Source organism: Anguilla anguilla, chromosome 17, assembly GCF_013347855.1.
Source record: "Anguilla anguilla isolate fAngAng1 chromosome 17, fAngAng1.pri, whole genome shotgun sequence".
Lineage (NCBI taxonomy): Eukaryota > Metazoa > Chordata > Actinopteri > Anguilliformes > Anguillidae > Anguilla > Anguilla anguilla.
In genome coordinates, this window is record NC_049217.1 from 25,180,191 (window position 1) to 25,195,761 (window position 15,571).

At 42.3% G+C, this 15,571-nt stretch overlaps 2 protein-coding genes and 1 long non-coding RNA gene across 3 annotated transcripts in view; all 3 read left to right on the plus strand.

Moving 5' to 3' along the window:
* The window catches only part of LOC118217155, a 152,494-nt gene that overhangs the window by 88,946 nt on the left and 47,977 nt on the right, over nt 1–15,571 (plus strand). The window contains exons 13-14 of the mRNA XM_035398977.1: nt 120–830; nt 2,403–2,965. Of these exons, the coding sequence (XP_035254868.1) occupies nt 120–830; nt 2,403–2,965 (1,274 nt within the window). The remainder of the gene's footprint in view (nt 1–119; nt 831–2,402; nt 2,966–15,571) is intronic.
* Nucleotides 2,972–6,716, plus strand: LOC118216858. The gene is made up of 6 exons (XM_035398439.1): nt 2,972–3,194; nt 3,763–3,965; nt 4,258–4,417; nt 4,977–5,179; nt 5,476–5,635; nt 6,204–6,716. The coding sequence occupies exons 1-6, from the start codon at nt 3,014–3,016 to the stop codon at nt 6,425–6,427; spliced, it is 1,131 nt and encodes a 376-aa protein (XP_035254330.1). The 5' UTR covers nt 2,972–3,013; the 3' UTR covers nt 6,428–6,716.
* LOC118216869 lies at nt 10,778–12,162 on the plus strand. The gene is made up of 3 exons (XR_004763081.1): nt 10,778–10,808; nt 11,842–11,900; nt 12,018–12,162. It is a non-coding gene; the product is annotated as an uncharacterized LOC118216869 (long non-coding RNA).

Below are 15,571 nucleotides of genomic sequence, written 5' to 3' on the forward strand. Positions count from 1 at the left end.
CAACAAAATATTATCATGCGTACCAGAAAAGAGACGCATGAAAGGATTGTATAAATTAATTAAATAGCTGATTTAGTCAAAAAGTGATGTTGTCTGTATAACAGTTGTCTGTATAACAGGGGAGGAGCACCGTCTCTCAGAGCTGAGGATTGTGCTGCTGGGGGGGAGACGGAGTGGGAAGAGTTCAGCAGGAAACACCATCCTGGGCAGAGAGGAGTTTGAGTCTGGAGTAAGAACTGCACAGTGTGTGAAGAGACAGGGTGAAGTAGCTGGGAGACAGGTCACTGTGGTCGACACACCAGGCTGGTGGAATAATTATTCTGTGAATGACACTGCAGAGCTGGATAAACAGGAGATTGTGCACAGTGTGTCTCTGTGTCCCCCGGGACCCTGCGCTCTCTTCCTGGTCACTAATGTGAGCAAAGTGTTCAGTGATACAGAGAGGAGATCAGCGGAGGAACACCTGCATCTTCTCAGTGAGAGAGTCTGGAGGCACACTATAGTGCTGTTCACCAGGGGAGACTGGCTGGGAGACAGAACCATTGAGCAGCACATTGAGACTGGAGGGAGGGCCCTCCAAGAGCTCATAGAGAAATGTGGGAACAGGTATCATGTTCTCAACAATAAGAACAGGGCTGATGGGACTCAGGTCACAGAGCTGCTGGAGAAGATAGAGGAGATGATGGCAGGGCATGGAGGCTCTCTCTATGAAATAGATAGAATGCTCTTACAGGAGGTGGAAGAGAAGAGGAGTGCAGTGGAACAGCGAGTGAAACAAAGGATGACGAAGGTTCAGATGCAGAGAAAGATTCTCAGAGCACTTTCTGAGGGTACGTATTTTTCATATATAGACTTTTCATGTAGAGGAATTACATTGGAATATTTACATTAATCATAACTATGTTTAATTATTTTCTATTGGGGAGTTTTACCAATGAAAAGAGTTACTCCAGTGAAAGGTGTAGGCTATATCTGTGTTTACTTTTTTCCTGACTTTCCCCTGTGCTGCACACTGAGGTGTGAGTGAGTGCTTAATGAGGCCATTTTGTACATATGATGATGTGGAATACCTGATTTTAGTTTTGTATGAATGAGTGCCAAATCGAAGGCAGTCTGTCCCATGCCAATGTGACACCCCGGGGAGAGAGATGCGGCAGTGCCGAGGAACACCGTTTCTGTCGCATGGAGAGAGAGAGCGCACACACAAAAACAAAATAAAATTAACAGACCGCTTCACCGTTCCCCCTCACGGGTTCCGGGCAAAAACAATGAACTAAAACAGCGAGCTAAAATAACAAAGACAAAAGAAAGTAAAACAGAGCGACAGCTATTTCAGTTCGCCGCTCTGCAGCCGACCCGCCTTCCCGGCCAGGTCCAGCTCCTCTAGCATCCCAGCTGAGGAATGCTTTCTTTCCAGTGCTCAAAATAACACAAAACAAAAATCATAACTGCGCTCTCTGTGTTAGCTCCTGGTCTTGGCCCCTAACTGTGGAGAGCAGCACACATTTAAGCACCTGGGCTGATTAGCTAACGCAGCCCAGGTGCGTGTGCTCTCTCCACCAGCCGGCACAGCCGAGACCAATCCGCCTCTCAGGCGGACCAACTGCGAAACAGTCATAATTCCTTATGTAATAATTTTCACTGCATTTTATCATTTTTCTCCCTGTTGGCAATTCCCAGTGTAATTCATAATCCAGTGTCATCACTGCAGCCACCCTGATTAAACAGGGTGCAGAGAAACACACGTTCCCTTTGAAGTGTGGCTGTCAGCTGCCAATTTCTCTCCCCTCCACAGTTGTTGAGTAGCAGGAGCTGATTTCATGAGCGCTTTTAGGCTGCAGATGCTCAGTTGAACTGAGACGGTTGCTAGGTTTTGATGAGACACAGAAAATCCTGCTGACTGAACTCTCCCTTCTGCAGCCAATTACATGCTGCCCTGTGGAGCTGCCAGCGCAGCCTGCGCTGCACAGTCAGAGTTTGATAGCAGACTGTGGGGTGCATCCACTTACTGGAATCATGTCTTGGCAGGATGTGCCACCCAGCAGCCTTATATACCATTTGCCATTATATTCTGAGTAATAATCCTCTTGACATAAATTACTGTACTGATATTTTCAATTTTTAACATATTTTCATCACAGTTTTAAAAGTCATGTATTTTGACCTTTTAGGCTGTTAATATGTATTGCACTGAATGAGACATTGGTATCAAAAAAAAGTATCATGCACAACTATACACCTAAATATTTACTGCCCGGCCTAACTCTTTTTAGTCTTCAGTATAAAATTTCATTTTATTTTTAATGCTCTCCACTCCAAACTTACAGAGAGCAGCTCATCTCAGAGCTGAATGTCTGTTACCCTCCTGATGAGGAGTAAATTGTTCTCTTTCTCTCTGACAGGGGAGGAGCACCGTCTCTCAGAGCTGAGGATTGTGCTGCTGGGGGACAGACGGAGTGGGAAGAGTTCAGCAGGAAACACCATCCTGGGCAGAGAGGAGTTTAAGTCTGGAATAAGAGCTGCACAGTGTGTGAAGAGACAGGGTGAAGTAGCTGGGAGACAGGTCACTGTGGTCGACACACCAGGCTGGTGGAAGACATATTCTGTGAAGGACACGGCAGAGCTGGATAAACAGGAGATTGTGCGCAGTGTGGCTCTGTGTCCCCCGGGACCCTGCGCTCTCTTCCTGGTCATTGATGTGAGCTCAGCGTTCAGAGATACAGAGAAGAAATCAGTGGTGGAACACCTGGAGCTTCTCAGTGAGAGAGTCTGGAGACACACTATAGTGCTGTTCACCAGGGGAGACTGGCTGGGAGACAGAACCATTGAGCAGCACATTGAGGCTAAAGGGAGGGCCCTCCAAGAGCTCATAGAGAAATGTGGGAACAGGTATCATGTTCTCAACAATGAGAACAGGGCTGATGGGACTCAGGTCACAGAGCTGCTGGAGAAGATAGAGGAGATGGTAGCCAGGAACAGGGCTGTGAGAGACAGACAGGGCTTATTTTCTGAAATGAAACACAAATTATTCAGAAAGAAAATGATTGAACAGAAAAGGCTTGAGGAGGAATGGAGCAGAAGAGAGGAGGAGCTGACAGAGAGGATGGCGAAGGCTGTGGTTGACTCAGAGACAGAGGAATCCACACTGCCATTCAGGAAGAGGAGAAACAGCTTGGATTTACCTCCTCCTTCTTGTGAGTTTTATTCATCAACTTTCTTTAGACTGAATTTCTCAGCACCTAGAGTTTAGCTACGAGTTCATTAACAACCACCACCATATACCTTATACAATAAGTAAACAATGATTAATTTATAATGTACTTTCCATGTAACTGTCCTAGTCTACGTTATAAAACCTTTTACACCTTCTAAAATGCGTAACAATGCAGTCTACAAGGTAATACTTAGCTTTTGTATGAATTATGTTTTGCATATATCTCCCACATAATATGAACACCACACTAAAGTACTACTTTTAAAACAAAGGATGTAATAACCGACTGGAAAAACATATTAACATCAAACAGTCAATGTAATCAACATCAAAATGGATCAATGTAAACTATGCTTGTGTATTAACTACGAATGAGAAACATATCCATTCACCACAGAAGACAATGATTCACATAATAATCTTAAACCACATTATGATCATAAATCATTATGTAGCAGTTTCAGAAAATAACAAAAATGAATGTAACGTACAGAATGTAATGCAGATGAATCTGAGTGTAACAGCTTGTTGGTGGTGTTGTGTTACAGTGAGTGGAGGGACTCCAGCCCCCTCTGAAGCAGGCAGCTCTGTGTGGGATTCCCATACAGCTCTGAAACTTTCCAGTAGGAAGGTGTCATGGTGGCTGAAAAGGAGTAAACCAGAGAGTTCTGCATCACCTGGATTCGGAACACGGAGTTCTGTAGTGAGTGAAGCAGAGGAGCCTGACAGGGTGACCCTGGAAGAGGACTGTGTAGGTGACACGCCACACTGAACACTGCTCTAACTGCCCCATGTGGTAGATTGCATAACTAATTTAATCATATGTTTCACAGAATGTACTGTAAATCAGGGCTGCCCAACCCTGTTTCTGGAGATCTGCAGTATGTACTGTAGGTTTTCACTCAAACACTATGAAATCACATGAAAACCTAAAGGACAGTAGATCTCCACAAACAGCTTGGGCGGGCCTGATGTAAAACAACAGATTGTAAATCAGTCAGCCCCCCAGTATTTTAACATTCATTCTTTTTTTTACGGAAAAGAAAATAGAAAGAAAACAGGAGAGCTTTGAGGAGGAATGGAGCAGAAGAGAGGAGGAGCTGATAGAGTGGATGTTGGAGGCTGTGGTTGACTCAGAGACAGAGGGATCCACACTGCCATTCAGGAGGAGGAGAAACAGCTTGGATTTACCTCCTCCTTCTTGTGAGTTTTATTCATCAACTTTCTTTAGACTGAATTTCTCAGCACCTAGAGTTTAGCTACGAGTTCATTAACAACCACCACCATATACCTTATACAATAAGTAAACAATGATTCATTTATAATGTACTTTCCATGTAACTGTCCTAGTCTTTGTTATAAAACCTTTTACACATTCTCAAATGCGTAACAATGCAGTCTACAAGTTAATACTTAGCTTTTGTATGAAGGATGTTTTGCATACATTTCCCACATAATATGAACACCACACTAAAGCATTACTTTTAAAACAAAGGATGTAATAACCAACTGGAAAAACATATGAACATCAAACAGTTTGCTGATTTGGATCAATGTAAACTATGCTTGTGTATTAACTACGAATGAGAAACATATCCATTCACCACAGAAGACAATGATTCACATAATAATCTTAAACCACATTATGATCATAAATCATTATGTAGCAGTTTCAGAAAATAACAAAAATGAATGTAATGTACAGAATGTAATGCAGATGAATCTGAGTGTAACAGAGCTTGTTGGTGGTGTTGTGTTACAGTGAGTGGAGGGACTCCAGCCCCCTCTGAAGCAGGCAGTTCTGTGTGGGATTATCAATCTGCTCATGAGGTTTCCAGTAAGAAGCTGTCATGGTGGCTGAAAAGGAGTAAAGCAGAGAGTTCTGCATCACCTGGATTCGGAACACGGAGTTCTGTAGTGAGTGAAGCAGAGGAGCCTGACAGGGTGACCCTGGAAGAGGACAGTGTAGGTGACACGCCACACTGAACACTGCTCTACATTGACCCATGTGGTCGATTGCATAATTGATTTCATCATATGTTGCTTGACAAAATGTTCTGTAAATCAGGGCTGCCCAACCCTGTTTTTGGAGATCTGCAGTATGTACTGTAGGTTTTCACTCAAACACTATGAAAGCACATGAAAACCTAAAGGACAGTAGATCTCCACAAACAGCTTGGATGGGCCTGATGTAAAACAACAGATTGTAAATCAGTCAGCCCCCCAGTATTTTAACATTCATTCTTTTTTTTACGGAAAAGAAAATAGAAAGAAAACAGGAGAGCTTTGAGGAGGAATGGAGCAGAAGAGAGGAGGAGCTGATAGAGTGGATGTTGGAGGCTGTGGTTGACTCAGAGACAGAGGGATCCACACTGCCATTCAGGAGGAGGAGAAACAGCTTGGATTTACCTCCTCCTTCTTGTGAGTTTTATTCATCAACTTTCTTTAGACTGAATTTCTCAGCACCTAGAGTTTAGCTACGAGTTCATTAACAACCACCACCATATACCTTATACAATAAGTAAACAATGATTAATTTATAATGTACTTTCCATGTAACTGTCCTAGTCTACGTTATAAAACCTTTTACACATTCTCAAATGCGTAACAATGCAGTCTACAAGTTAATACTTACCTTTTGTATGAAGGATGTTTTGCATATATCTCCCACATAATATGAACACCACACTAAAGTACTACTTTTAAAACAAAGGATGTAATAACCGACTGGAAAAACATATTAACATCAAACAGTCAATGTAATCAACATCAAAATGGATCAATGTAAACTATGCTTGTGTATTAACTACGAATGAGAAACATATCCATTCACCACAGAAGACAATGATTCACATAATAATCTTAAACCACATTATGATCATAAATCATTATGTAGCAGTTTCAGAAAATAACAAAAATGAATGTAACGTACAGAATGTAATGCAGATGAATCTGAGTGTAACAGCTTGTTGGTGGTGTTGTGTTACAGTGAGTGAAGGGACTCCAGCCCCCTCTGAAGCAGGCAGCTCTGTGTGGGATTACCAATCTGCTCATGAGGTTTCCAGTAGGAAGGGGTCACGGTTGCAGAAAAGGAGCAACCCACAGAGTTCAGCATCATCTGGATACGGAACACGGAGTTCTGTAGTGAGTGAAGCAGAGGAGCCTGACAGGGTGACTCTGGAAGAGGACAGTGTAGGTGACACGCCAAACTGAAAACATCACGCTGCCCCCATGTGGTAGATTATGTATCTGTTTCATTATCTGTTGTTTTACAAAATCTAGCTAATTGTAAATCAACTAGCCGCCTAATATTTTCAAATGCTTTTGCTTTCCATTGTTTTAGATATATAAAAGTCAAAGTTTCTTCATATGTCTGACTACAGATAGTTTTATTTGTAATCAGTTGTAACTGTAACTTCCAGAACACGTCTCCTGTCTGTTCTGGCCCCACGATGGTGGAATGACCTCCCTGTGGAGGTCAGAACAGCTGAGACTGTGAACAATTTCAAACGACGACTGAAGACCCACCTCTTCAGGCTGCACCTCTCTCCATCCTTCCCTTCCCCCCTGTAAATGACTAAACTTAGGGTTGTAACTAGGCAGCTGTTTCATAGGTTACTTAGTTGATGCGCCTGTCTTAACGACTACTTGTATTTTTATTTATTTTTATTTTTCCATAGATTGCGTTGTTGCCGTTCTCGTTGTTAGTGTTAATCAGTTTAACCATCAGGGTCCAAGTTGAACTATGCGGTTGTTCCCTGTACTTGGACCGGTACTTCTCTCTAGGGGTTTCGTCATACTTGTTTCTGGTTATGGTTATACACTTTGTTGTACGTCGCTCTGGATAAGAGCGTCTGCCAAATGCCTGTAATGTAATGTAATAATGTAACTGAAAGGCCTATTTACAGTCATTTAATGTAACCCACCGTAGTGTAGTTATGTGATAGTATACATGACATAGACAATACAAAATTTGTGCAACATGAATGTGTTTGAACCTTGGCTATGCCCATATGATCAGCTGACTGACAGGGAGTCTGCTGATGGACACATTTGGTCTCTCTGGGTTCCTCTGGTTACTGCAGCATTAGTTCTCCCCAGTGGCTCAGTTTACACACACAGGCTACAGGAGGAGAGACACGCCTCTCTGCTCTTTCCTTCAGCTCAATGCTCCTGTGGTGCAGGTGGTATTAATTCAATATACATGCTGAAAAAAATACTTTGTATATGTCTTATTTTTATATATTGTATATATCCCTGTGTTCCATGTAATAAATCGGTCACAATTATATCAGTTTCAGGAACAATGAGTGAACTTAACTGAAAAGCACAGGATAAGCACAGGTTATTCCAATGTTTTCCCCAGGAAAATAGTGGAAGGGGAAGTGCCTCAGAGGGTATGCAGTGGTGGTGTGGGGTGGTGAGTCACTCACATGGTATAGCTCAGTGGTTCCCAAACATTTTTGGTTGGGGCCCCCCATTGTTAATAGGAAATGCACCCCCCCCCCCCCCCCCCAACCCACCTACCCACACAGATACACACGCACATGCACACACATACCCTACACTGCGCCCTTATCCTTCAACACCCACCATGTCTCCCCCACCTGTTCCGCCGCCCATTTTGGAAAGCGAGCGTTTGAGGGTATATCCTACACCTGGCCTGGGGAAAACATGACTTCACAATGGCAGTCCTGTTAAATCACACCACATGTATTGAATGGTTCAACATAGGATGATGGAGGTCTGAGTCTCAGGTTTGTTGGTTTGTGTCTGATGTTTGCGCAGGCGCTCGTGAATGCAGTGGAGGCGCAGCGTCTCTGCTGTTAATGCCTGGGGGAAACCGTGTTCACAGGAACACCAGCCCTGTTATGACATTCCTTGTCAAAACTGCCCTCTGGTTGATGAAAAGCATCCCTGCTCTTATCCCTGATACTAAGGGTTACCTAACTGAACTTTATGGTGACTGAAATAATCCACATATGAAATATGCAAAAGACTGCTTAATGTGACAGGATCTTTCTTTATAGATGCAACTTTGACAGCTTTTGATAAAGTATACCAAGGGTTAAAACATGATACTCTGCCAATTTCATCTTGATTTGTAATGGTTTGTTGATAAACTGCACTTTTTGATGTATTTGCTTTGAATAAAATGTTTTTTGTAGTATCTGAGGGCAGGTGTGGTACAGTATATTTGTGATTTGCACCAGGCCACGTCCCCTGTGTCTTTAGCAGATGGTAAGTATCCAGTCATCTTGAGACAGGAAATCCTAACTGATGTATAACTGATGTAAACCACCATTGTGGGTGTGAAAAAGACCCCTCTTTTCACTATGCATGTTTCAGTATTAAAAATGCACTCACACATAAACCCAGCACCAAACACACTCACATAAACCCCGCACCAAACACACTCACATACGCCATATCAAACACACCTCATACACACCACACCAAACACTTTCACACCCCACACCAAACACTCTCACACACCCCACACTAAACACTCTCACACCCCACACCAAACACACTCACACACCCTTCACCAAACACACCTCATACACCCCACACCAAACACTTTCACACCCCACACCAAACACTCTCACACACGCCACACCACACACTCACACCCCACACCAAACACTCTCACACACCCAGCACCAAACACACTCACATAAACCCCGCACCAAACACACTCACACCCCGCACCAAACACACTCACACCCCGCACCAAACACACTCACATACGCCATATCAAACACACTCACACACCCCACACCAAACACACTCACATAAACCCCACACCAAACACACTCACATACGCCATATCAAACACACTCACACCCCACACCAAACATACTCACACACCCCGCACCAAACACACTCACATAAACCCCGCACCAAACATACTCACATACGCCATATCAAACACACTCACACACCCCACACTAAACACTCTCACACCCCACACCAAACACACTCACACACCCTTCACCAAACACACCTCATACACCCCACACCAAACACTTTCACACCCCACACCGAACACTCTCACACACGCCACACCACACACTCACACCCCACACCAAACACTCTCACACACCCCACACCAAACACTCTCACACCCCCCACCAAACACACTCACACACCCCACACTGGACTTTTCGTTTGCAAATTGGAAAGTGGTAACTCATTATTGTTTGTGTAATTTCATTTCTCTTATGTGTGTGGATAATATAAAACATAAAACCAATTAAATTTCAAAACTAATTTACGTTAGCATTTTCCTTTTTAAGTAGCCTACGTACGCCTAACATGTCTGACAAATTTCAAATGAAAAAGCAGTTCATTTGATTTAAACATATGTGATTATATTTTATTTTTAACAGATGAAATCCGTATTTAATATGACAAATTCACCTTAAAACATAAAGTCTTGTCCAATTCTGTAAATATATTTCCGTCTTGCAGTGAAAAAGTATCAGTAAAGGGAATGTACAATGTGACCTTGCGTTTTCAAAATCTACAGGAATTAGCCTGTCAGTTTTCAGAAGCGCAAGTGTAATTTTATAATATAATAGCACTGTTCCCTTTTGCCCTTTGTTTTCCTCATCGGCATGCCATCGCTCTGTTGAAGCTCAAAAGACTTTATAACTTAGTTTTTTGTTACATTTTCACTCTTACCTAGCTAATCCTGTCAAGCAGTGCTGGAGGGACCTCTACCAAAGAAGAACTCCCCAACCCCACCCCCCCCCCCCCCACTCCAGAGACAGCTGCAACAAACCTCAGACCTGATGTGGCCGTCAGTTTTAAGCCTGTATATATTGCAGATCAGACAATTACTGTACATGGGAGGAGCAAAAGTGTACGAATGCAAGAAGCTGAGATACACGGAACTAGCAGCCAACGCTGAACAACACGGATAAAAGGTTCAGGTACTCCCAATGAAAATTTGCTGTTGAGGGTTTGTTGCTACACCCGCCACTAGGCTCCTGAGAGAAATGGGAATAAGGGACCAGGCACAGCATCAAGCCATACAGTCTCTCTGAGGCAGCTTAACAAAGCAGCCATTGGCTCTGGATGAAGAGGAGAAACCCCAGCTGGGCCCCAAGATGGCTGGTACGGGGGTAGGTACAGAGTGGGGTATACCTGGGATGCCAGGTGATGCTGTTGAGCCCTTTGGAGATGTAGTGGGTATATCAATGAAACACTGATGAAGGAGGGTGCCCACCTGTGGACCCCTGTAAACCACCTGCCCCTCCACCCTGCAAGTAAGAACCAATCAACTGAAGGGATTGTAAAATCAAGTCCCAAGTACTCTAAATCCTAAACGGACTCCAGATCAGTACATACAAACGTGACCATGAGACACGCCCCAACACGCTGGCACAAACAGAGACAGAGAAGGGTTGCACGGTCAGACTTCCTGTAAGGTGCATTCGTTTTTACCATCCACATTCTGAGAAATCCACTGGACTGGAACAAATATGCGCCCCTCCCACTACATGGGCAAAGCATTTAAACAAAAGAACTGGAAACTATCATTCTTTTTCAGCTGAAAGATGATCAACCTCAACTACACCTCGGACAGGTAAATGGAAATTATTTTTTAATTCAACCACTGTAAATACATAGCCTATATGTGCTGTGAGTGTGTGATTAAGGTAGTGAATTAACAGGACAAATATGGAGTATCAGCAGAAATAAGGTTATGTAATTGCAGTAACTGCAGGAGACAGACAGCACAGCAACAACATAGTTTGTACATCAGTGAATTTTCTACACTTTCACCAAGCTATACTTTATGATAATGATCAGTGTGATTCCACAGTATGTATTATACATACTGTATACGTGTGTGTGTGTGTGTGTATATATATATGTATATATATATATATATATATATATATATATATATATATTAATATATACTGTGGAATCACGCTGATTGATTGTAGGCCTAATATATAAATATCCATGCCTAGTTTCCCTCTCAGTGTTCTCACTTGAAGCTCTCGGTCAACATTATTTAATAATGTCTCAAAGCAAGACGAAAGTAATACTTAATCAACTCCATCACTCGTACTATAGTGTAGAATGGGTATAAAGTGACCACCTTTAAACAACGTGATGTTTTCATGTTATTAAGTGGTGGGGCTAGTTTCATCTCGTATTATTACATTAAATGTTGACTTTCAAAGTTTAAAAAAAATTCCATCAAACCTGTTTTTAAAAAAAGGCAGTCAATCCAGTTTGACATATCTTGGTTGGGAGAAATGATGCAAAGATAAGACATTGAACTTTTAACTTCAAATGAGTTCAGTTTCAATTTGAAGTGCATTTTCTTCATTTACACCACAGACCCCTGATGCCATGAATACCCATTGTAAAGCTGACAGGTTATCAAAGCTTCTCTAAACATGAAAAATATCTTAACACACAAAAACTGTCTGTGGCAATTGAAAACATGCACAAAAACTCAAAAAACGATGAACGATCCCTCCAAGAACTAAAAGAGGGAGAAAAGCATGATGTACAAATGTGGCACACTTTGTGAATAAACATACTAAATAAAAACTGATAACGATTTCATTAAAATGCCATTAAAATATTTTATTTTACAGAGGAAACTGGACAAAGAGAGGGGCTGACATGGCAGCTGGTGTTGTGACCTCTCATCATGGTGAGTATCATCTTTCTGTATAGAAAAAGATTTTAAAATTTTTCTTCATGGTGTTACGTCCCTCCGCCTCAGGTGGGGGCGCTGGCCGTTTGGACACATGCGTGTGTCTCGTTACAGGTAATTGAGAGCACCTGTGGCGGTGCCCTTTTAAGAAGCTTGGAGTCGGCTTCTCGAAAATGGGGGCTTTTTCTCCTCACCTCTCGACCACGGCCGGGTCTTGATTTTATCTTGTGTTTTGCCGCTACTTTGGTATCTCTTATGTGTAGTAAAATTAAGTTATTGGTTATTTTTGGGAAACCTTGGTTTTGGCTTTGTTAGCAACCGTAACAATGGGGTTATTATTGCCTCAAAAATAAATAAATAGATGTAGGTGATCCACAAATAAATTAATGTGATCCCCATATAAATGTTGCTGATCCACAAATAAATGCAGCTGGTAAACATTTGTGCATTACCTGTGGCTTGAGTGTATTTGTGGATTTTTCAGACAATTCTCATGACATGAATTGGAAAAAATCCAGATAAGTTTTTTTCCACTGAGTGTAGACCAGCCAATCAGATTTTAAGACATCCTTTCGCTTTCTGCCCAAATTACTCCGACCAATCACAGCACGTATACACTTCAGGAGCGTGTTGTGTGGCGCCAAGACAACCACTAGGTTCAGAAAATTGGGCAGTGGAAGGTGAAGTCAAACAAAGGATGATGAGAGTTAATAAACTGAGACAGACAATCAGATCACATTTTGAGGGTTTTTCTATTAATTGAAATTAAATTTAAATGAATTACAGCGGAATTTTAAGATTAATCCTATCTGTGTTCAATCATTTTCCATTGAGGTGTGTGTTATCAATGAAATATGTTTCTCCATAGAGATGAATATACAGACGGGTGGAAAATTAAAGGAAAAAACTGAATAAATGAATGGAGAAACACAATGAATGCAGATGCTTCTGTACAGATGTACTGCATGATGCAATTAAGCAATTAATATCCTATCATGCTCTGAGGAATGTATAAAAATGCTGAGTAGGCTGAGTTGACCTGGATTTTGGATCAAGATTGCAGGAGGTAAAAGATCTTAGTGACTTTGAAAGAGGGTTGGACACGGATGACAGGAGCTTCAGTCACAAACACTGCTCAACTGGCTAGTGTTTCAAAAGGAACAGTAACTAAAGTGACATCTGCATGTAGATCAATGGGAAAGACAGCAGTGAATGGGGTTGAAAATTGTGGTCAAAAGCACACTGGGATGACAGTGATGCTTGCGCATTAGTGCGATATGTGAGGAAAAACATAAGAGCAACTCTTCCTCAGGTGACTGAGAATGTCAATGCAGGACATGAACAGACTGTCTACAAGAACAGATTGTCGACAACTACATAGAGAGGGATATTATTGTGGGGTTGTAGAGCAAAAATCCCTCATTACAAAGACGAATGCACATTTCAGAATTCAGTGGTACAAAAACCATAAGTGTTGGTCTACAGAGATGTGGGAAAAAATGATATGGTCAGATAAGTCATACTTCACCACATTCTCAACAAGTGGGCGAATGTATGTGTGGCATACACCAAGAGAATGATACAGGCCTGAATGCTTGACCACTACAGTGAGGGGGTCCTGTGGCTCTATTATGCTGTGGAGAGCATTTTCCTGGTGTGGTTTGGGCTCACTTATCCCCTTAGATGGAAGGGTCACTGCAGATCAATACAACGTTATTTTCAGCGATCACTTTTATAATGAAACATTTCTATCCTGATGGGAGTGGTCTTTGGGCCGACGTGTTTGACAGTACTCTCCAACACCATCATCAAACACCAAATGAGGGAATTTCTTTCAAAAGAATGGTGTCCCATCCCTACAGTAGAGTTCCAAAGACTTGTAGAATCTATGCCAAGGTGCATTGAAGCTGTTCTGGTGGCTCATGGTGGCCAAAACCTTACTAAGACACTAGTTTTTTCCTATAATTTATCACTCGTCTGTACCTGTCCTTATTTTCTCCTGACTTTCCATTGTGCTGCATACTGAAGTGTGAGTGGTTACTTAGAGAATCCAATATGTGCATTTTAATATTGTAGAAAGCTTGATATCATTTCTGTATGAGAGAACACCAATCAAATAATCGGTATTCACAATTTATAAAACAATCTGTACTGTGATTTTTTTTATTTGTCTCGCAAAAAAAGTTTCATTCATGATCCTGTCTCATCACTACAGGTCTCCTTGTTGATTAAACAGAGTGCAGAGAAGCACATAGTCTCTTTGAAGTGTGGGCTGCCAGAAGCCAACTTCTCTCCCCTCTACAGTTGTTGAGTAGCAGGAGCTCATTTCATGAGTTTGTTTACGCTGCAGACCCTCAGTTGAATTGTGACGGTTGCTAGTGCTTGATGAGACACAGAAAATCCTGCTGACTGAACTCTCCCTGCTGCAGCCAATTACATGCTGCCCTGTGGAGCTGCCAGCACAGCTTGTGCTGTGGGGTTTGATAGCAGACTGTGGGGTGCATGCACACTCTGGAATAGTGTCTTACCAGGATGAGCTACCCAGCAACCTTTTATGTAATTTGCCAGTAAATACTGAGTAATAATTCTCTTGACAATAATTACTGTACTGAAATTTAAAATTTTAAACATATTTTGATCACAGTTTTAAAAGTCATGTATTTTGACCTTTTAGGCTGTTAATATGTATTGTACCGAATTAGACATTATATCAAAAAAAGTATCATGGACAACCTTGCACATACTAATTTACCACCCGGCCCAACTCTCTTTTGTCTTCAGTATAAAATTTCATTTTATTTTTCATACTCTCCACTCCAAACTTACAGAGAGCAGCTCATCTCAGAGCTGAATGTCTGTTACACTCCTGATGAGGAGTAAATTGTTGTCTTTCTGTCTGAAAGGGGAGGAGCACCATCTCTCAGAGCTGAGGATTGTGCTGCTGGGGTGGAGACAGAGTGGGAAGAGTTCAGCAGGAAACACCATCCTGGGCAGAGAGGAGTTTGAGTCTGGAGTAAGAACTGCACAGTGTGTGAAGAGACAGGGTGAAGTAGCTGGGAGACAGGTCACTGTGGTCGACACACTAGGCTGGTGTAAGACATGTCCTGTGAAGAACACTGCAGAGCTGAATAAACAGGAAGTTGTGCGCAGTGTGTCTCTGTGTCCCCCGGGACCCTGCGCTCTCTTCCTGGTCATTGATGTGAGCTCAGCCTTCAGAGAAGAACAGAGGATTTCAACGGTGGAACACCTGGAGCTTCTCAGTGAGAAAGTCTGGAGACACACTATAGTGCTGTTCACCTGGGGAGACTGGCTGGGAGACAGAACCATTGAGCAGCACATTGAGACTGAAGGGAGGGCCCTCCAAGAGCTCATAGAGAAATGTGGGAACAGGTATCATGTTCTCAACAATGAGAACAGGGCAGATGGGACTCAGGTCACAGAGCTGCTGGAGAAGATAGAGGAGATGATGGCAGGGCATGGAGGCTCTCACTATGAAATAGATAGAATGCTCTTACAGGAGGTAGAAGAGAAGAGGAGAGCAGTGGAAGAACGAGTGAAACAGAGGATGATGAAGGTTCAGAATCAGAGAAAAACTCTCAGAGCACTTTTTGAGGGTAAGTTTCGTTCATTTATAGAATTTACTTTTAGTTGAATTAAAGTGGAATATT